General features: G+C 31.5%; 1 protein-coding gene across 1 annotated transcript; it reads left to right on the plus strand.

Moving 5' to 3' along the window:
- The first annotated feature begins 4,896 nt into the window (after positions 1–4,896).
- LOC135834580 (uncharacterized) lies at positions 4,897–9,454 on the plus strand. Its single transcript, XM_065348497.1, has 2 exons — positions 4,897–5,125; positions 8,189–9,454. Exon 2 carries the CDS (start codon positions 8,218–8,220, stop codon positions 8,965–8,967), a length of 750 nt encoding a protein of 249 aa, XP_065204569.1. The 5' UTR covers positions 4,897–5,125; positions 8,189–8,217; the 3' UTR covers positions 8,968–9,454.
- The last annotated feature ends 13,087 nt before the right edge of the window (positions 9,455–22,541 follow it).

Genomic DNA, 22,541 nt, shown 5'->3' on the forward strand with positions numbered 1-22,541 from the left:
GAAATATTTTGATTTTAATTTTTCAGGAAATCATAAAAAACCTTCACTCAGACTCATTTTTATACACATCCTTAACGGAAACAATTTCTTAAATTCGCATTACAATAACCAAAATACAGAATATTTTAAAAACATCGCTTCCAAATCACCAAATCATCCGGAAAAATTTGCCTTTTGCATGTTTCTCATGTTTTCCTGAGGTTGTCTCTTCTTTTTTTTTTTCATTTTATGATTTATTTTAAATTCAACTATTTTTTTTCCTCGTCTCATTATTTCAATTCTTCGTTATTATTAAATGTTTCCTTCTCTGTCTGGCTTTTGTAAGTATTTATTTTGGTTCAGAGAAAATAAGATTATTATTGCTCGATGACGTAGTTTTTTTTTGAAGAGTTTGAATCAAAACAAAGTAATTTTTATACAAAGGGGAGGAAATAAAAGTGCGTGACTACTTTTTATTCCTATAGTCCTACTCAATAAAGTTTTTTTTCAACACCTAATTTTTAATTACTGTTCTATTTTATAATGTTATGAATTAATTGGTTCTTTTTGCACCCGCTTAACTGAAATACTTAGGTAAATTCGGTAGATACCGAATGAAGTATGCGAAATTCTGAGTCGTACCTATTTTTTTAAGAAACACGTGAAAAATGTCGTCTCTACGATTATTTTGTTGAATTATTTCAACAACACCAATGCATGTATGATGAATTAAAACTTTCAACAACTTTGTCGTTAGTAGGGAGAAAATCTACTACATATCGTCTTCCGTCTCTTTTTTCTACGTTATTATTTTTTTTTTAATGTTTTATTATTTTGTACTTATGTATTTTGAATATTTTGAATAATATGTTTGGACTTTGAAAGGAGTTAATTTTCATTAGATATAAGCTGACCTACCCGTCGCTAGCAGCGGTCAAACAGTATCCAAATTTTATTTTTTTGAAAATCATTTTCATGAAAATTTCAATTTTTACAAAATTTTTCCATCGCAATTTTGTATTTTTTTAAAAAAGCTTCAAATTATTTTCTGTATATACTGCTAATCACTCTTATTGTTGAGTATCTTCGGTAAGTACCTATTGCAAAGTTGGAATTTTCCACTTCCAACACACCAAAATTGTTACCTCGGGTGAAAAAGTAATTCCCTATTGTTTATTTTTCCTCCATCTGCAAAAAAGTGGTGCCGGTGGCCCCTTCCTTAAACTTGAAAAAAAAACAAAAAATAGTTTTTGGGCCAGAATTTTCTAAATAAACCTCTTTTCAAGAAAAAAATTTGACAACCCTCAAATTATATTGCCCCACCCCTTTAAGTTGAAAAAAATCACAAAAAATAAAAATAAATCAGCATTAAGTTAGGGAAAATTTTTTGAAAATATCTCATTCCCACATTAGAATTGTACCACATAATCTCCTCTTCAAAAAAACTTTCATTGGGTCCCAAAATGACGTTGGCTCTCTCGTATGGAGCCCCATCTCACTCAATTTTATTGATTTATTGTGATTTAAATTCTTCACGCCATGTTTTAAAACTATTTTGACGACGTTTCGTACAATTTTTGTGCAACTTTGCCTGCAACTTTCATTGAAATTTATTGTTTGTTTCAATATACATACATTTTTTCGTATTTTTGTACCATTTCAATATAAGTTTCTGATGATGTTGATGCAACATCTAAAACGTGTCTCACTCTCGATTTATGTGTTAATTTTTCAAGTTTTTCTTTTTGAAAATTTGATTAAAAACTTCTTGCAGTACCTATAAAAGGTGTTTTTTCTTAGTAAGCAATTCTTTATTAAATTTTACCAGCTTATATTGCATCAGTTTTTGGAGATTTGCACAATTTACGACATTTTCCACTATTTTTGTTAAGATTTGCCAAATTTTACTGAAAGTTTATTGATTTTAATAACTGTTTGTGTTTTAAAATTATTTTAACGATTTTCTATGCAAATTTTGCTATATTTTGAGCAACTGTGTTGATATTTCACCATCGTCAACTTTTTTGTGACTTTCGTATAGTAGGTACCTAATACCTATAGGCATTAATTACTAGCAGTAAGGAAATTTCTCCACTTTTTAAAATGATTTATAGTGTTTTTAATACTTTTAATCGTATTATAGAAGAGGTTTTTTTTTAAATTTATATTATTTTGTATTGTGAATATTTTGAATAAATGTTTGGACACGAAAGGTTTTTTTTTCCATTAGATAGTAGCTGATCCGTCCGTCGCTAGCAGTGGTCAAACAGTAAGTATTCAAATTTTATTACCTATTTTTTTTATTCTCAAAAACTTTGAATTGAAAAAAATCTTTCTATCCCAAAAATTTTGTATTTTTTGAACGCTACAAGCAGCTCGTTTTTATTGGATTTATGGTATTTTCGTATTAAATGTGTTTAGTACTAACTACTGATGTCAATACAAATTCAATGATATGCTTCTGAAATTTCAAGAGTCATTCATTCGTTGTAGGTTCCCACCCATTCTAAGTTAGAACCTTTTCTATGATATTTTCAAAAATAGTTTTTCAATTTGCTTTTATTTCAAAATTTAAATTATTTTAATCTAAGAATTGATAATATGATGTATGTGTCTTCGGATCACATTTTATAGGTACCCACCTAACGTTTCTGTAAGTAAGATTATTTATAGACTATCAAGAATTTTATAATATGTGTTTCTTCATTTTCGTTATTACATTTAGGTTTAGGTACATATAATTGTAGGTACCTACCCTTTTGGGCCAGAATCTTTCAATATCTCATTTCCACATTAGAACGTATCACACAATCTCCTTTTCAAAAAACCTTCGTTGGACCCTCAAATGATGTTGGCTCTCTTGTATGGAACCTCTCAAGATTTGGGAAGAATGGTAAATTGATGGCTACAGAAATTTCTTGGAAATTTTTCATTTATCTACAGGAAAAATCGTTCTAAATAAGCACTTTTTCAAAAAAAAAAAGTCTTTCCTTGGTCTCCCAAATGATGTTGGTTCCTTATAAAGTCCTTCAAAGTCGAAAAATTCAAAAATTGAGAAATTTATATGTGTTCCTATAAATTTTTTGAAAAAGTTTCATTTTTGGGCGGAGTAAATAGGTACCTACTTTTAGCTAATCACATTTTCCATTACGTAAAAGTTAGACAAAGTTCGTGAGGACTTAATTTGAAAATTTCATCTCGAATGCTTTTGTTTTCTATGTAGGTGAGTATGTTATAAAAAACTGTTGACTGTGCCATTTTGGCACGAGCCATAAAACGTAGGTTCTGAAATTAAAGTGATTCACATAGGCAATTTCGTTTGATTCAAAATGCTGCATTGACTTTTTTGTGTTTTCATTGTACCTATAGCTTGTTGACGTACTTATATTATTTTCAACAATTTTTCATGCAATTTTTTCCAAATTATGCTGAAATATCACTTTACTTAATCGATTTGTTGTGATTTTAATTCTTAAGCCATGTTTTAAAGCAACTTTGACGACGCTTCGTACAATTTTTGTGCAACTTTGCCAAATTTAATTGAAATTTATTGTTCGTTTCATCTGAAGATGTTGATGCAACATCGGCTTTCATTCTACTAATTTCTGCACAAATTTCTTTCATTTTTGTTGATTTGCATTAATTATATATAAGTTGTTGTTGTTTTTTTTTTTTGTTTCAAAATACATAATTTAAAACAATTTTTACTAAATTTTACCAACTGAAATTTCATCAGTTTTTGGAGATTTGCACAATAAGATATTATTCACAACTTTTATTGGTATGTATTTGCCAAGTTTTACTAAAATTTTATAATTTTTCACCAAAGTACGGTAATTTTAATGATTTTTTTTTTTGTTTTTCAATCATTTTAACGATTTTGTATGCAAATGTTTCTGCGTTCTAAGCAACTGTATTGACATTTCATCATCATCAATCTCTTGTCACTTTTTTTTCGTGTACTTGATGAATCCCGGAAGCTAAATTAGCAGTAAGTAATTTTTTCATTTTTTCCCTTATATGATTCACAGTGTTATTAATACGTTTAGTGGTACCTATTCGTATTAGAAGAGGTTTCAGTTGTAAGAATCAATTGGGTAAGTGGTATGAAATTTTAATGGAATTCTTTTTGAGTCGTACTTTAATTTCTCGATTATTCTACTCCAATCTTAAGATCCGAATAGATTATCTTCCTAAAATAAGTAGGTAGGTAGGTAATTAAAATTATATAAATCCTCATTTTGGAAAGTCCAAAAATTTATTCTGAAACTTCAAGCCCTTTTTACCTCTTTTCAAATTTTGGACAGTGCTCAACTACATAAATATGTATTAGATATCATTAAATCTATCGAGTACCTATACCTAATACTATAGGTAATGTTACCCACATTAAATTCATCATTCGCTAAAATATAGCTACTTACATATGCAAGTCAAATCCCAACCTGGGAATCTACTTGGTGTGGGGTTTTCCCCATCTTTGTTGATGGCAATAACCGCATCGATGAAATCATTTCAATTTGTTGTTGTTTATTTTAAATTTTATTTTTATTAACGTGATGAATTCAAGTAGGTACGTAGTAACTCGACTGATACAATATTGTAAAACACTCTAATAGTCCACTTCTTATCAAATTTCACACATCAAGTTTTAAGTTCGTACATTTTGTTATAAATTTAAGAAAATCAACCAGGTAAATGGACTTGATGTTTTTCGAAGCATTAAGTAAGTATTATTTTCCAAGTTAGTAATAAACTATTAAGTACCTGCGTAATACAATTCCTGTGAAACCTTTCTTCTAGTTCAGCTTATCAGTCATAGGTACGATTAAAGTCGTATTTTTGTTTAAAATAGTCATCATAAAATAATTTAAGATACCCGAGCACAACAATATAAGTTTCCAGGTAGTCATTCGAAGTGGCCAAGACTGATAAGTTATAATTACTTCGTTTGATATACGTCGCAGTAAAACGTGAAAAAATTCTAAAAGGTGAAATCATAATGATGATGCATTAACGAGTTTGAAAGAATCACTATAAAAGAAAAACTCTTATCAATCGATTCCGCAGTACCTATTTATCGGATGTTTTTTGCACTGGTGTGACATTATACGGTGGTTGTGTATTTGATGCTTCCAGTTTTAAGGTACGTAGATATGTTATTTTTTTATTCAAATACTCAAATAATATGTACTCTATTCTTTTATTTGGGAGAGGGATGAGGAGAGGGTGACAAAAAAATGAGCATTGGCATATACAAAAATTAATTTTTATAAAATTTTTATTCAAGTAGGTAAGTATTTTTTTTTAATACTTGAATATTTCGCACCAGTGAATATAAATTCTTAATAATTTCTTCAAATTGGTTAACAATAAGTATCTACTTAATAAGTACCAACGCTATGGAGGTTTTCTAGATTTCCATATTGGGGAAAAACATTGATTCGAAGAGTGTAATAGGGTACCCTGTTCAATTGGTAAAATCATAAAAAAAGTTGAGCTTTCAAAGAAAAATCATTTTGGAAAATGAAAGTTTTGAAAAATCTCAAATCCTTCATTTACAACAAATTAAACGAACATAAATTGGGAAATTTTTTTCAAAAATAATTCAACAACACGAGTGAAAAACATTTGTCAAAAGCACCTTTTGAAAACATTTTTCAAAAAATTGATGAGAAAAAAATTGTACCTAACAATGATAGTAAAAAAGGTCATTGACTGTTCTCAAGTTGAACAGAAATAAAAACTTGGTGAAAAAAATACTTTCGATCAAAAAATGAAGAAAATAGAAATCTACACCACTAAAGAGAAAATTTTTTATCAAGTTGTAAAATCTTGTTGGAAATTGGGTCGAAATATGAGTCAAATTTTGGTGAAATTGCGAGCTTTGTAGTGGTGGTAACTAAGTAATTGATAAAAATATTTTTGCTTTGAAGCAGGCGATGTACGTAGCATAGAACTTTCTTTCATTTTGGAAAAAAGGAAGTATTTTACTATGTATGTACTTAATCAAATGCTGGAATATGAAGATGAACATAGAGAGAAATAGTAAACAAAAATACAAATTCATCTGCAAGTTCAGTCTCCCATCTCGTTAACGCTTTGGATTTGTGTTTTTGATTACTATATTTCTCTTTATGTCCATCTTCATATTCCAACATCTGATTGAGTGGTAAAATATGTACTTCCTTTTTTCCAAAATGAAATAAAGTTCTATGCTACATCACCTGCTTCAAAGCAAATTGATTTTTACGATATTATTAGTTACCACCACTTCAAGCTTGCAATTTCACCAAATTTTGTTTCGATCCAATTTCCCACAAGAGTGGCCTAAATTTTTTTTTCAATTTTTTGGTCAAAAGCGTTTCTTTCACTTGAGTTTTTATGTATTTATGCTCAACTTGGGACCTACAAATTGACTTTTTTTTTACTACCAATCGTTATTACAATTTTTTTTAATGTTTTCAAAAGGTAGTTTTTTTGAGAAATTTTTTTTTTTTGGGGTGTTTATAATTACAAGATTATTACACCCGAAAGGGGGGGGGCTAGATTTGGTTTGTGAGGCCGATGTTTTCTACTAGGGAGATGAATTTTTGTATTTCTGAGGGTTCGTCAGGGATAGTAGGTGGGTTTTCTTTTATCTGTAGTGTAAGTCTGTTTTGTTTTAGTTGGGGACAGTTGAAAAGTATGTGTTGGATGGATATGGGTTCGTTTCTGCAAAATTGGCATGAGGGTTTTGGTTCTTTTTGGTATAAGTGGTTATGAGTAATTTTTGTGTGGCCTATTCTTAGTCTAGTAATCAGGATTTCTTCTTTTCTGTTCAGGTGGCCTAGATTTTTCCAGGGGAAAGTAGTTTTTTTGTGTTGGAAGAGTTTGTTTGAAGTTTGTTGTGACCAAAAGTTCTGCCAGTTAGTAAATGTGTTGTGAGTGATTAGAGATTTAATGTCATCAGGAGTGAGAGTGGTAAGAGGGGAGGGGGTAGCGGCTGTTTTTGCTAATCTATCAACAGTTTCGTTTCCAGTGATACCTATGTGGCTGGGAACATACATGAAGCTAATCGAGTAATCATAATATTGGAGGTTAAAAAGGGACTTATGTATGTCTTGGACTATGGGATGGTCAGAAAAAATTTTTTGAATGGATAGCAGTGAACTTAGTGAGTCGCTTTGGATTAAGAATTTTTTATTTTCTGATTGAATAGAAATTATATCTATTAGGCAATGTTTTATGGCAGTGAGTTCAGCAGTAAAAATTGAGGCACAGTTGTGAATTTTGAAACTGAGAACTTTGTCATTAATTGAGTAAGCATAACCAGTATGAATATTAGAAATTTTTGAACCATCTGTGAAGCATAAGTTATATTCAGTATAGTTTGATAACAGTTCTAAGTAATGACTCTTGATTAATAATGGGGAGTGATCATGTTTTGGGTAGTTTCTTAAGTAAAATTCCATCTGTATAGGTTTGAGAGACCAAGGGGGATAAGATATTGGTTGATGTATTAGGTTTTTTAGGTCAATTTGTAGATTGTTCATATTTTTGATAAATTCTGGGATTGGACCTGAAGTATGGAGGAAATGCTGAGAGCTGTAGACATTGAGTGACCTTTGAAGAGGGTGAGATGGATTATTTGCAACCGTTGTTAAGAATTTGTTTGTCATGAGAATTTTCCTAAAATCAGGAGGAAGCTCTGCAGCTTTACAATAAATACTATCAATTGGAGACGAATAGAGAGCACCTATGCAGATGCGCAAGGAGGAATTTTGAACGGTTTTGAGAATGTTAGTAGTTTTATTTGACAGGTTTGTAAAGCATGGACTTCCATATTCAATTTTACTACGTATCAGAGCTTTGTACAAGTGATGAGAAATGTTTTTCACTTATGTTGTTGAATTATTTTTGAAAAATTTTTCCAGTTTATATTCCCTTGTTTTGTTGGAAATGGAGGCTTTGAGCTTTTTCAAAAATTTCATTTTCCAAAATAATTTTTTTTGAAAGCTCAACTTTTTTACGATTTTGCCAATGGTGCTCTCTAAATTTTACTGTTTCAAATTTAGAGAGTGCAGGGTACTCTGGTGCACTCCTCAAAGCAATTGGTTTCCCTAACATGGAAACCAAGAGAGCCTCCAAAGGGTTAAACTTACCCTATTTTGAATAATTTCAATAGGTACATTTTCAAAAAAATTTTTATCAATATGTTTAATTTTAGGTACAAGAAAGAACCGTCTTCAACGAAAAATGAAGTACACAATATTACTTCCATTGCTGTTCATTTTGCAACACATTGCAATTAAAGGAGCCAACGATGTCCTAGAAGGCAAATACAGAATCGACATAACCGGACGTCCTGCCACCATTTTCCCACCATTACAAAACTACAACGTAAAGTTAACCAAACAAGGCTCAGGAAAAGATTACCCAGTAGCAGTTTCACGCCACCACATCATCCCCTTCAATCACCTCACAAAATTCTACAATAAATTGGTACAGAAAGGCGAAGCTTCTAAATTACGATCATTCTTGACCAAGTTCGACGAAAAATTCGGTCAATTTTACCGCCAAAAAGCTGTAAATGAGGGAAATAAAAACAAATACGATAGCACCATTCAAAACGTGCATAAATTCATTCAGGGATTATATTATAATAAAATCGTGTACGATTCTAGTGCCAGAAGACCTGAAAATTTCGACGAATTCCAAGGATATTATGCTTGGTTACCTGGAAATTTATTCATTGGTCCTAATAAACGTAGTGATGATCCTCACGAAGGGTTCGAGAAAAATGCCAAAGTTATTGTAGGAGCTAGACGATTTGAGAATTTGAAAAATGTGTACGACTGGATGCAAGCTTATGTTGATGGCAAGAAGGTAGATTTCGATAAGTTGTCGAATGGAATGAGAGATATTGCCAATTTCTTAGAACCGCAAGCTTTGAAGAGCGGTGATTGGGTGCGTAATCAAGATGGAAGCTATAAAATTAAAGCTTGAGGGAATCGAAACCAAAAATCCAAGATGGCGAAGGTTTTATTAAAAGATAATGTATCATAGTTACCTACCTAATTATCTACCATTTATTCTACTTACCTATATGGAAATATACTAATTTTAATTTTATCAGCGTCTGTCTCATCAATATACAAGTAGAACGATGAACGAACACGTATCTAGTATTTTTAGAACATGATTTTTGACAAAAAATAGTTCCAGGACCTACGTACTCTTGGATGCACCATTTTTTTCAACCTGTAAGTAATTATTGAACTTTAGTCCCATATACCATACCTAATCCATAAATCCATGTTTTCTAAGCAAAAAATTATGCCATGTTGAATTTTTCTCAGGACATATTTTGCTAACACAACGAGGTATTTTGATGAATAAGTTGTATTAAGTATTTAATTTTATAGCTACCCATCGATATTTTTCTGTGCCTCAATAATGTGAGAATACCTAACCATTAAATTTTTGCCATGTACGCCGAAGTTGTTTTAATTCATACCTAATGTAGGTACACACATAATTAAATTACGAAAACTTCGATGAAGGAATCAGTTGCAATTATACATATTTATTGATGAGTTGATGAGTAAGTGATTAAAATTCTTGTAGATACTTATTAGGCCTATATATTTTTTAAAAGAGTCATTTACAAAAATGTGATAAAACTCAATGATAACTGGGTGTCGTCTCATTTCATTATTCTCACAAGGGAGGTGATCTAACCAACAGAACATTTTTTGAATCGGACAAAGCTAACTTCAAAGTTCTAAATGCACGCAAAAAACCATCACTAGCCAAAATTGCAGGTGCCTAAAGCACATTTTTCCATTTTCGGAGCATTTTTAAAAATCAAATTTGGCCAAAAATGAGGAGAATTCAAATTTTACGAAATTGATCAAGAGAGCTTAAATTTGGTATTTACCTAATCGATTTTTGACCCCCCCCCCCGCCAAAAAATATTTCAACTGCTTCGAATAGTTTTACTGAGTTCTGAAACCACTTGCAAACTTAAAAAATTTGAATTTTCCACAAAATGTTACCCAATAATGTTATAAAATTAAAATTTGCTAGATAGTTCACTTTGTAAACTCGCTGAATCAATTCAAGGTGGTTTTAAGTCGACATACCGCCTCCAATCCTCCAGATTTTCGAACTTGTAAGTAATCCACTCGAGTGATTATCAACACCATTTTTCCAAAATTGGTTTATTGTCGGTTCAGAAGGCTATTGACATTTTTTTTTTAGAATGAGGGTGGGGGGAGAGCTGTCATAAATTTTAAAGATTTTGATCCGATCCCCACTTATCAAATTCGCGCTTTTTTGGCTTTTAAAAATGTAAAAATGTTGGCAAAATGTTCACATTACCTATTCTAAATTTAGCCTCGGGTGCAATATTTTCAATGACTTTGCAGAACATGAAAAAAATTTATGTAGATGAAATCTTTACATTGAAGGTATGTCGGATAATTAATAAAATTTTTAAAATATACCTTTCTGAAATTTTGGATGACATCTGAATACAGATTTTTTGATAACGAGTTTGTTTTTTGGGAAATCTGAAAACCAATTTGACTGACTTTTAACAACTTGAAAACAATTGCGATGGTGTTTAAACGTTGCTCTATCATCAATATAGTTTATTCCATCTCCCATTCAATACGTTAATTGTTATGAATCATACCGATGATATAAAGTAGGTATTATTTCCTCGATTGTTGGAATAAGATGACTGTGCTCCCTAGAACAATGACGGTGTCTATCCGAATGTACCAACTAGTGGTTATCATTAAAACCATGGAGGGAAGGGGTTTAAAAACTGTATCTGAATGTCCGTTTGGATTTTTACGCTTACAAGGGTTTCTAAAGTATGAGTACCTACTACACTGTTGAATATTATGTACTTACAAAGTTCAAAAAAATTTTCTTGGCAGATATTTTGCATTAATTATGCTAAATTGTTGAAAGATATCATTCCAGAAACCGGGGAAATATTATGTCAAGCAGTGATGCCAAGTTTTAAATCATTTTTGTCAATTTCAAAAATTCAAAAAAAAATAGTTACATAAAAACTTACCTACTTACTCGTATACCTGTGAAATTGTTTTGATTTTTCGAAATTGAAAAAGAAATTTCAGTTTTATGTTTTGAAAATTTGGAGATTTTTAAAATGAATCGTACTAGCCTATAGGCTAATGTTAGATATTAGAGAAAAGGTACACCTAATAGTCATGAAATTATCTACTCGTAATTGTAAGATCAAGAGAGATATTTGAGAATTTTCTTCATTTCTTTGTCAAAAGATTGATTACCTACAGGCACATTATAGGTATGTACTATTGAAAAACATTTTTTTCATCCCTCCCCCTCTTCTTGGACTATAAGAAAATTTCAGCTATAGCCAGAAGAATTTCATATTTTGGATGATTTTACGTTGGATTTGAAAGTATATGAGTAGACATTACTTTGGCTAAAAAATTGACTTCAATAATTCAAAATAGACTTGAAATTTTTCTATAAAGCACACAATATATTCCTTTTTAGTCATTAAGGCTTCTATTCCATGGAACTCCTCAATCATATTATAAATACCATTTTAAAGGTAATTACCTATGCATTTACTTAATCGTTGTTGTTTTTTTTTCTTTCAAATTGAGCAAGTTTATTTTCTTGATGCTAATATTTATTCAAATAGACTTGACATTTTTTCTAAAAACATACATTTTCCAATTCGTTGCTGTATTCATGGAAGAACACTTTATTGACTAAGGCCCCTATTTCATGGAACTCCTCAATAAATCATAAATATATTTTAAAGGTTGTTATCTATGCAATTAATCGTCTGTAATGTTTTTTCAATTTGAGCAATGGGCAATTTCATTTTCATGATGCCAACATTTTTTTTTAATTGAATACGTCTTTTTATGCTACTTGTTATTTACATATACCTAATACAGATTGTGTTTACAGCAGTCAACATTTTATTAATTATATGACTTTTGTGGTTAACTTTATTTTTGAATTTTGAATACGAGTAGGTACCTAGATTGTAAAAAGTGAAAGTGGTACATTTAAAAAAAATTTTCGTCCATATTCATGTAGGTTTTCCAATGCTGAAAATCATTTTGCTTGCGTAGGAAAGATAAACGCGTTCAAAATCATATCTTTTCATAGAACATTAAATATAAATTTGCTGGGACATTTCCTTCAACTACATATTTTGAATTGTAAGGCCAATTATATGGATTAATGTCACTATCATTACATTCAAATAAACCATTAGAATTGTTTATTATTGAAATGTAATGTCCACTGTTGAATGAATTACCAATGTGGTATATAGCAGTACTAAATCAGGCCCGGCGGTAGCACGTAGAGGGGGTTGGGAACCCTCTAATTTTACATTGTTATAATTCAAGTTTTTAGCCATAACAATTTGTTTTGTTCGTTTTTTGCTAGTCAACTACCTACACAGACTCAATTTTTGTGGTAAAAGTTAATAAACAGTGAAAAAGTATCTCTTTTTCTGTTCTTATTTAATCAGTTTAAACCTCGTAGTGCAGAAGAGAATTGAACCCTCGCCTCCACAAGGTTTTTAAGGAAACCATATTTGAGTGAAAGTGAATGCAAATCTAACCCAACATTTTGTTCATAAACTCTTCACCATCTTCAGAAAAAATGGGTGATATCCCCCAAAAAAATACCGGCTCGTCACTATTACAAAAAAACTTCAAAAAAAAATCTCCATAATATACAACTGAAAAATATCCAAAAAATGGCCCAAAACAAAAAATTACTGATATCTACTTTGCAGGGAGTTGGAGAATGATTGGTTGGCACCTACTTACCTGCCTACATACTTACTTAAGAGTTTGCAAATAATGAACAAAAATTTCCGAACTTCTGCCCACTTCTTTAGACAAGTAGGTACACATCCATTTCCAGCATTCATGAAGTATTCCATGATCAAATTTGATTAGTCTTCATTAGAAAGTGAGCGGAAGTTGGGAAATTTTTGTTCATTATTTGCAAACTCTTAAGTAGGTACATAAGCAGGTAAGTAGGTACCAACCAATCATTCTCCAACTCCCTGCAAAGTAGATATCAGTAATTTTTTGTTTTGGGCCAATTTTTTTTTGATATTTTTCAGTTGTATTATGGAGATTTTTTTGAAGTTTTTTTGTAATAGTGACGAGCCTTTCATAGCGCGTTCTTTTTCAAACCCCCTTTTTTTACTGTGAGGTACTTTTTTGGGGGATTTGTATATTCTCGAGTTAATTCTGATTTGAGATGATGGTAAGGTACCTATACCAGTAATTTGAATATTATTCAAATTTCTATTTTTTTATACTCTCTTTCATCATAATTGAATAATATAATTAAGACATAGCCAGTACTGACAAAATCATTTTTTTCAAATTTAGAATTATTGCACCCAGGGCATTTCATGTTTTGTAAGTATTTCTTTACTTTGAGTTAAAGATTCAAAAATAGTATTATTATTTTTACAATACTGTCATTACTGTTTGCATACAATTGTAAATCAATAGTTAAGTAATGCATTGTATTTGGCTGAAAATCACTTATTTCACAGGTATTACAGATGTATTCAATTGCTACAATATTTTCTATTAATTGTTTCAAAGTGTCGCTTTTGTTGATTTAGCTCATTAAAAATTCATGGACATCTTGTTGCCGAGTTTTTTAGCCGTTTGAATTTCTTATATTTTTGAAAATTTGACATGATTTCAGTAAGTAATATTTTTATTTGGTTGTGTTTATATATTTCTTTTAAAAAATTTGGTATTTAACAAACATTGAGTCATTGCATTAGCATAACAACTTACTCCATCTGAATTGAGGAATTTGGGTAAGTATAAATTTGTGATTTAATATAGGTAACACGTTTACTATTTTGAGAAGTAGATGGATAATCACTATAGCATTTCATTTTCTATTTGTTGATGAATTATTTTGAACATGCATGTTTTCCAATTGAATGTATATCAGTATCATCATTGGTACCTAGATATCTAATGAAAAAGGTAGGTTACACTGGTCAAAGCTTTGATTTTCATTTGCTGACGAGTTTCTTTGTGTAGAATGTAGATACTGTAGACATATATTTCCCAACTGTTTTGTATTTTGAATTTTGATTGATGATATCTAAAGAAGTGGTACCAGCATCAATAATGATGTTTCAACAGGTACCTACGTAAGAATAATATGTGTCAAATAGGTCAACTTCACCAATCAAAACTTTTTTTTATTTTTTAAATCAAAACATCACATTTTTTCGCAAACATTAAAATTTTTAAATCGACTTTGCGACATAGTGCCATTCTAATTTTTTAATGTGTTGTTCAGCATGAAAAGTTGTCCATGATATATTTTTTTTCTCAGAATTTTTGAGAGTCGAAACGATATGAAAACTACGTTTTGAAACATTTCGAGCTGATTTTTCGTACGAAAAAAAGTGGCAACACTGATTTTTATGATATCACCAAAAAACCTTTCAAAACCCCTAACTATGGAAAAAAGTTCCATTTTGGTAGGCATCGCAGTTATTGACTAATCTACTGCTGAAATGGATGATATTTTAGGTTCACTGAAAACTTTGACACCCTCTGGCTGCCTTTAAAAATGGGCTAGAGGGCTGCGATTTGCGCCATTGGTCATCACTTCGGAAGGTCTTTCCACAGGAGAAATTTCAAGAAAATCGTCGAACCCCCTACACTTCTTGGTCGAATTGACGTGGAATGACCCACACGTTTTTTTTACTTTGGACATTCGGATACACCTTTTGGGACATTGGCGTTTATTTCGCTTCGGAAATTCGGACACAGTTTTTACCTCATGTGGTTCTATTGTATTCTACTAATTGGTACATTCGGATAAGCGTACAAAAATGACATCTAAGGGTTCAGCAATTTTATCAGAATGGTGTCGAAATAGGTACTTTCATTTAATTTGAAAAATAAACATAACTTATGGTTTGTGCGGGAAATGAACGCGTGAATTCGTCTTCTCAGAAAATTATTCACGCCTATAACAAACTGTAATGTTCACAGAAGAATATTTTATTATCATCAAATTTGATTAGATTTTGAATCATTTTAAGTTTTCATTGAAATTGATGAAAATAATATAAGTGGAAAAGTCAAACTACGCATTACGCATAAATTAGTTCTCCTATAAATAGTGAACCGTTTTAAATTTATTTCACATAATTTCTTTTTCAAAGTTTAGAGTCTGTTTTGTGAAAGTAAAAACGTGTTTAACTAAACAAATACTGTATCCAATTTGCAACGTTCTAACTTTCCTGTTTCAAGGTATGTATTCGTGTATAGGTGTAGCTTGAAAAACTTTTTTTTTGGTAATCAATTAATAGCAACAAATGATTTTCTTGTACATATGTATGTGTGGGTACTAGGTAAGTAAGTATTTTCAAATTTTTTTAAACTTTTGAAAAAATTTAATTTTTAAACACCTTTGGTTTAAACGTAACCCATATGAAATCGTTGTTAATGATCTCGTTAGGGGCGCGTCTAGATATTTGTTTTTTTCATTATTTGGTCGGAGGCATTTCATTCACCAATTACAATTTAAAATAAGTGTTTTCGAAACACGTGCTTTAGAGAAATGTTTTACGAAATGTTTTTTCACTCACGACGTTGAGTTACATGAAAAAAATTTTCAGTTTATATTCACTTGTTTTGTTGGAAATGGGGGATTCGAGCTTTTTCTAAAATTTCATTATCCAAAATAATTTTTCTTTGAAAGCTCACTTTTTTGTGATTTTGCCAAAGGTGCAGGGCATTGTGGAGGGTACTCTATTGAACTCTTCAAAGCAATTTATTTCCCAAACATGGAAACCAACAGAGCCTCCGAAAGGGTTAAACTTACATATTTCGAATAATTGCAATACATTTTCAAAAAATTGTGTCAATATGTTTAAATTTAGGTACAAGAAAGAACCGTCACAACCGTCTTCAAAGAAAAATGAAGTACACAGTATTACTTCCGTTGCTGTTCATTTTGCAAAATATTGCAATTAAAGGAGCCGAAGATGTCCTAGAAGGCAAATACAAGATCAACATAACCGGACGTCCTGCCACCATTTTCTCACCATTAGAAAACTACAACATAAAGTTGACGAAACAGCGCTCAAAAAAGGATTGCACAGTAGCAGTTTCACGCCACCACATCATCCCCTTGAACCATCTCGCAAGCTTCTATAATAAATCGGTACAGAATGGCGATGCTTCTAAATTACGATCATTCTTGACCAAATTCGATGAAAAATTCAGTCAATTTTATCGCCAAAAAGCGGTAAATGAGGGAAATAAAAACGAATACGATAGCAGTATTAAAAATGTGCATAAATTCATTCAGGGATTATACTACAATAAAATCGTCTACGATCCTACAGCCAGAGCACCCGAAAATTTCGACGAATTCCAAGGATATTATGCTTGGTTACCTGGAAATTTATTCATTGGTCCTAATAAACGTAGTGATGATCCGGGTAGAGTTTGAGAAAAATGCCAAAGTTATTGTAGGAGCTAGACGATTTGAGAATTTGAAAAATGTGTACGACTGGATGCAAGCGTATGTTGATGGCAAGAAGGTAGATTTTGATAAGTTGTCGAATGGAATGAGAGATATTGCCAATTTCTTAGAACCGCAAGCTTTGAAGAGCGGTGATTGGGTGCGTAATCAAGATGGAAGCTATAAAATTAAAGCTTGAAGGAATCGAAACCGAAAATCCAAGATGGCGAAGGTTTTATTAAAAAATAATGTAGCGCAGTTACCTATACCTAATTATCTAGGTATACCATTTATTATACTTATGGGAATATTCTAATTCTAATTTTATCAATGTCTCAATATAGAACGATGAACGAACAATATTGTAATAGGTACCTATCTAGTATTCTTAGAGCATAGATATCTACCTTTATAAATGCATACTCTTGGTTGCATTTTTTTCAACCTGTAAGTAATTATTCAACTTCAGCCCCATGTACCATCTAGGATTCTTAGAACATGCTATTACGAAAGAGTGTTTCAAAGATTTTTACTCTTGGATGCATCATTTTTTTCAACCTGTAAGTAATTATTGAACTTTAGCCTCATGTCCATTACCATACCTAATCCCTAAATCCATCTTTTCTGAGCAAAAAAATTATGCCATGTTGAGTTTTTTTCTGGACATATTTTGCTAATACAACGAGGTATTTTGATGAATTTAAGTAAGTATTAAGTATTTTAATTTTATACCTACCTACCGATATTTTTCTGTGCCTCAATAATGTGAGAATACCTAACCATTAAATTTTTGAGATACACGCTGAAATTGATTTTATTTATACCTAATTATGTAATTAAATTATAAGTATGATACCTTGTTATCCAAAATCAATCGCGAAAATATTTATTGATGAGGAGGTACGTGATGATTAAAATATTTGTGGATACCTACTTATTAGGTCTACATATTTTTTGAAAGAGTCATTAACTAATTTGATACGTAAAATTGTACGATGACTGGGGGTGTTGTCTCATTCCGTTATTCTCAAAAAAGAAAATATGCTTCAACAAACAAAAAATTTTTGAATCGGACCCAGCTGAATTTGAAAGTGCACGCCAAATACCATCACTGGCCAAAATTTCAGGTGCTACCTGCCATGTAATTTTTTGATTTTCGCAGCATTTTTGAAAATCAAATTTGACCAAAAATGAAGAAAATTCACGTTTCACGAAATTGTTCAAGAGTGCTGAAATTTGGTATGTACCCGATTTTTGACCTTCCCCCTGCCAAAAAATTATTTTCAAGTGTTTCGAATAGTTTTGCAGAGTTCTAAAGGCTCCAGGAAACTTTTGAGAGTAGAAATTCCCACAAGATGTTATCCAATAAAGTTGTAAAATTAAAATTTGCTTGATACTTCAGTTTATATAAACTTGCTGAATCAATTCAAGGTGGTTTTAAGTCGACATACCGCCTCCAGTCTTCCAGATTTTTGAACTTGTAATCCACTCCAATGATTATCCACACTATTTTTTCTAAATTGGTTGATTGTCGGTTCGAAACGGTATTGGCCTTTTTTAGAATGAGGGGGGGGGGAGCTCTGTCATAAATTTTGAATATTCTGATCCGATCTCCACCTATCCGATTCTCACTTTTTTGACTACACCTAATTGTCATGAAATGATCTACTCGTAATTGTAAGATCAAGAGAGATATTTGAGAATTTTCTTCATTTCTCAGTCAAAAGATTGATTACCTACAGGCACATTATAGGTATGTACTATTGAAAAACATTTTTTTCATCCCTCCCCCTCTTCATGGACTATAAGTTATAGCCAGAGGAATTTGATATTTTGTGTGATTTTACGTTGGATTTGAAAGAATATGAGTGGAGATTACTTTGGCTGAAAAATTAAGGTGTGTGTCTAAAATCTTACAAGGGAGAAACAAAAGGAGGCGAATAGAAGGTCCAAAAAATCAAAATCAACTTTTTAGAGCAATTAGGAGAGAATAAACCTCACAAATCGACTTGGAAGGCTGGAAAATTTGCATGTGCGTTTGGAGGGTGTCCTAGATTTTGCCATTTAGGGGTTTCAACTTTTCAGTTGTAAAAAAGTAGATTTTTGCGCCTGCTCAATGGTTTTGTAGCCTAATTTTCCTGAAGTAAAAATTCAATAAGGCGCATACAGTCGATCGTAATTCCAGATCGACTTTAAGGGTCATTCCACGTCAATTGGACCAAGAAGTGGTAAGGGGGGTTCGACAATTTTTTTGAAATTTTTCCTGTGGAAATACCTTCTGAGGGTATGACCAAGGGCGCAAATCGCAGCCCTCTAGCCCATTTTTAAAGGCAGCTAGGGGGTGTCAAAGTTTTCAGTGTACCTAAAATATCATCCATTTCAGCAGTGGATTATGTACTCGATAACCGCGATACCTACCAAAATGGAACTCTTTTCCGTAGTTAGGGGTTCTAAAAGACTTTTCAGTGATAGGTATCATAAAAATCAGTGTTGTCGTTTTTTTTTTCGTACAAAAAATTAGCTCAAAAAATTTCAAAACATAGTTTTCATATCGTTCCGACTTTCAAAAATTCTGAAAAAAATGAAAAAAAGTTTTGATTGATGAAATTGACCCATTTGACCCATATTTTTATGTATCTGTTGAAAAAATTGAAAAAAGCCTTTCACTCGATGGAATAAACTCCTCACAAAAAAATTAAAATTAGAAAAAAATTCAATTCACTGAAAACTTTCGACACCTCCTGGCTGCCTTTAAAAATGGACTAGAGGGCTGCGATTTGCGCCATTGGTCATCACTTCGGAAGGTCTTTCCACAGGAGACATTTCAAAAAAAAATCGTCGAACCCCCTACACTTCTTGGTCGAATTGACGTGGAGTGACCCACAAGTTTTTTTTACTTCGGACATTCGGATACACCTTATGGGACATTGGCGGTCATTTCGATTCGGACATTCGGATGCAGTTTTTACCCACTGTGATTCTATTGTATTCTACTAATCGGTACATTCGGATATGCGGCCATTCGGGTATGCAATCAAAAATGACACCTAAGGGTTCAGCAATTTTATCGGAATGGTGTCGAAATTTATGTACTTTCATTTTTGATTTGAAAAATGAACATAGGTAACCATCATTTGTGCGGGAAATGAACGCGTGAATTCGTCTTCTCAGAAAATTATTCACGCCTATAACTGTAATGTTCACAGAAGAATATTTTATTATCATCAAATTTGATCAGATTATTAATCATTTTAAATTTTCATTGAAAATTGATGAAAATAATATAAGTGGAAAAGTCAAACTACGCATTACGCATAAATTAGTTCTCCTATAAAATAGTGAACCGTTTTTAATTTATTTTACATAATTTCTTTTTCAAAGTTTAGAGTCTGTTTTGTGAAAGTAAAAACGTGTCTAACTAAAAAAATATTCTATCCAATCTTCAACGTTCAAATTCGAAAAAACGATATTTTTTTGTATGAGTGGGTACCAGGTAAGTAGGTAAGTATTTTCAAAATTTTTAAACATCTTTGGTTTAAAAACGTAACCCTTATGAAATCGTTCTTAATGATCTCGTTGGTTGAGAAATTAATGTTAGAACAATTTTTTTTTTTTGCCATGAAAATTTTCACAAAAAAATTATCCAAGATAATTAATTTTGAAAATTCAAAAGTTTTGGTATACCTACTGCTTCAGGGAGGGTCGTTTTTCATTTTTTTTTTGTGATTTGATTGAACCTGGAGAAAAGTTACGGTCAAGTGATCTCGATGATAAGTAGGTAGGTAGGTAGGTACTTCCCACAGTATTTTTTTTTTTTTCAAAATTGCTAAAGGTATATTGTTGTAGTGATGTTTTGAAAAACAATGTAATGTTGTGATTTTCTGTTGTACATTAAAGTAATTTACACGCTAATGTAGGTTCTTACGTGATTTTTTTTTAAAATACTCACACATATACTCGTATTTGGGAGGAAAATGCAGTATAATTAAATAATTGTTTCAGATACGTGTGATAAACTATGTGGGTCTGTACCTCGCCTACTTACTTCACTCTTTTTTTGAGAGGGGGGTGGAAAATAGAAAAAATTAGTGGTTCAAAAAGATAACCTATTCTAAAGTTCTTGGTAAGAGTATTTTTTTTTTTTTTTTTTTTGAATATTGTGATCAGTAAGTAAATATAAATTTCTAATAATTTTTCAAATTGATATACAATATCTAGGTATAAGTATGTATAATATTATTTTAATTCAGTTACCTAAATAATACATTTTCAAAAAAATAAGTCAATATGTTTCAATTTAGGTACAAGGCAGACCTCTTCAAAGCGCAATGAAGTATACAATATTACTTCCTTTGCTCTTCATTTTGCAAACCGTCGCAATCAAAGGAGCTAATGATGTTGCACCATCACAAGGCGAATTCAAGTTCGACATTCCTGTACGTCCTAATATGCCTAGGGGGGTCTACCCAACCTTACCAAATTACAACAGCGAATTAACGAAGCCAAGCACAGGACCGAATTCAGTAGCAGTTTCGCGCCACCACATCATCCCCATCAACCGCTTGATGCAATTCTATAATAAATTGGTACATGAAAGCAGATCATCTGAATTATCATCATTCTGGAAGAGATTAGAAGAAAAAATGAGTGAATGTTACCCTTACAATCCCACAGATGCGCTTGCATTCATTAAGGGTTTACACCTCAGAACAATTGTCTACAATGAGAACGCCAGGTCACCCAACAATTTTTATGATTTCCAAGAATATTTTACTTGGTTACCTGGAAATTTATTCATTGGTCCTAAAAAACGTAGCGATGATCCTGGTGAAGAGTTTGAGAAAAATGCCAAAGTCATTGTGGGAGCACGATTTGAAAATTTGGAAAATGTGAATATGATGATGAAAAATTATATTAGTAACATCACAGTAAGTTTTACTGAATTATCGGATAGATTGAGAGATATTGCCAATATCATGGAACCAATAAAATTGAGGAGCTCTGATTGGATGCGTAATGCAGATGGAAAGTACAAAATTAAAGCTTGAAGAAATCAAAACCGAAAATTTGGCGTTAAAGATTTTATGAAAAAATAATAATGTAGATGTAGTATATGTTAGTAACTTATCACTTATTCTATGCACTTATGAAAATATTTAAATCTAAATTTTATCAATGTCTCAATGCAGAAATGAACAATATTGTAATACGAGTATGCAGTATGTATTCTTATACGTATAAAGTCACACTTTTGGAACCAGCTCTCAATGATATACTCTAGGATGCATTTTTTTCAACCTGTAATTATTGAACTCTAACCACATTTCCATACCTTCATCCCTAAATCCATATTTCCTGTGCAATGAAAATCATACAAGGTAGAATTTTTTCAATATTTTGCTACTAAACGAGGTATTTTTATAAGTAAGTTGTAGGTATACTGTGATAATTTTATAGGTACACTATTGCTAATAAAACTAGGTAGGTATTTTTATGAGTAAGTTGTACTGTTTTGATTTTATACCTACCTACCTTTATTTTTCTAAGCTTGAATAATGTGAAAATACCAAGTACCCATTAAAGTTTTTGCAATGGACGCTGAAGTTTATTTTTTTCATACCTATAATGAAGTCAGATCTATCGCAAAATGAATTGATGAGTAAGTGATCAAAATAGGTACTTGTACTTATCAGGCCGGCATATTTTTTTAAACAGTCATATTATTTAAATAAATTATAAGGAAGCACCACCGATCTGTTAGTAGAGATATATCAAATCGCGAAAACATTTATTGATGAGTAAGTGATTAAAATACCTACTTGTAGATACTTATTAGGTGGGCCTACATATTTTTTGCAAAATGTCATTATAACTAATGTGATAAAACTTTATGATATCTGGATGTTGTCTCGTTTCATTATTCTCAAAAAGGAAATGCTTCAACTAAAAAAAAAATATGAATCGAACCCAGCTTAATATTAAAGTGCATGAGAAGAACCATCACCAGCCAAAAT

Source organism: Planococcus citri, chromosome 2 (genome assembly GCF_950023065.1).
Source record: "Planococcus citri chromosome 2, ihPlaCitr1.1, whole genome shotgun sequence".
In the NCBI taxonomy this organism is placed as follows: domain Eukaryota; kingdom Metazoa; phylum Arthropoda; class Insecta; order Hemiptera; family Pseudococcidae; genus Planococcus; species Planococcus citri.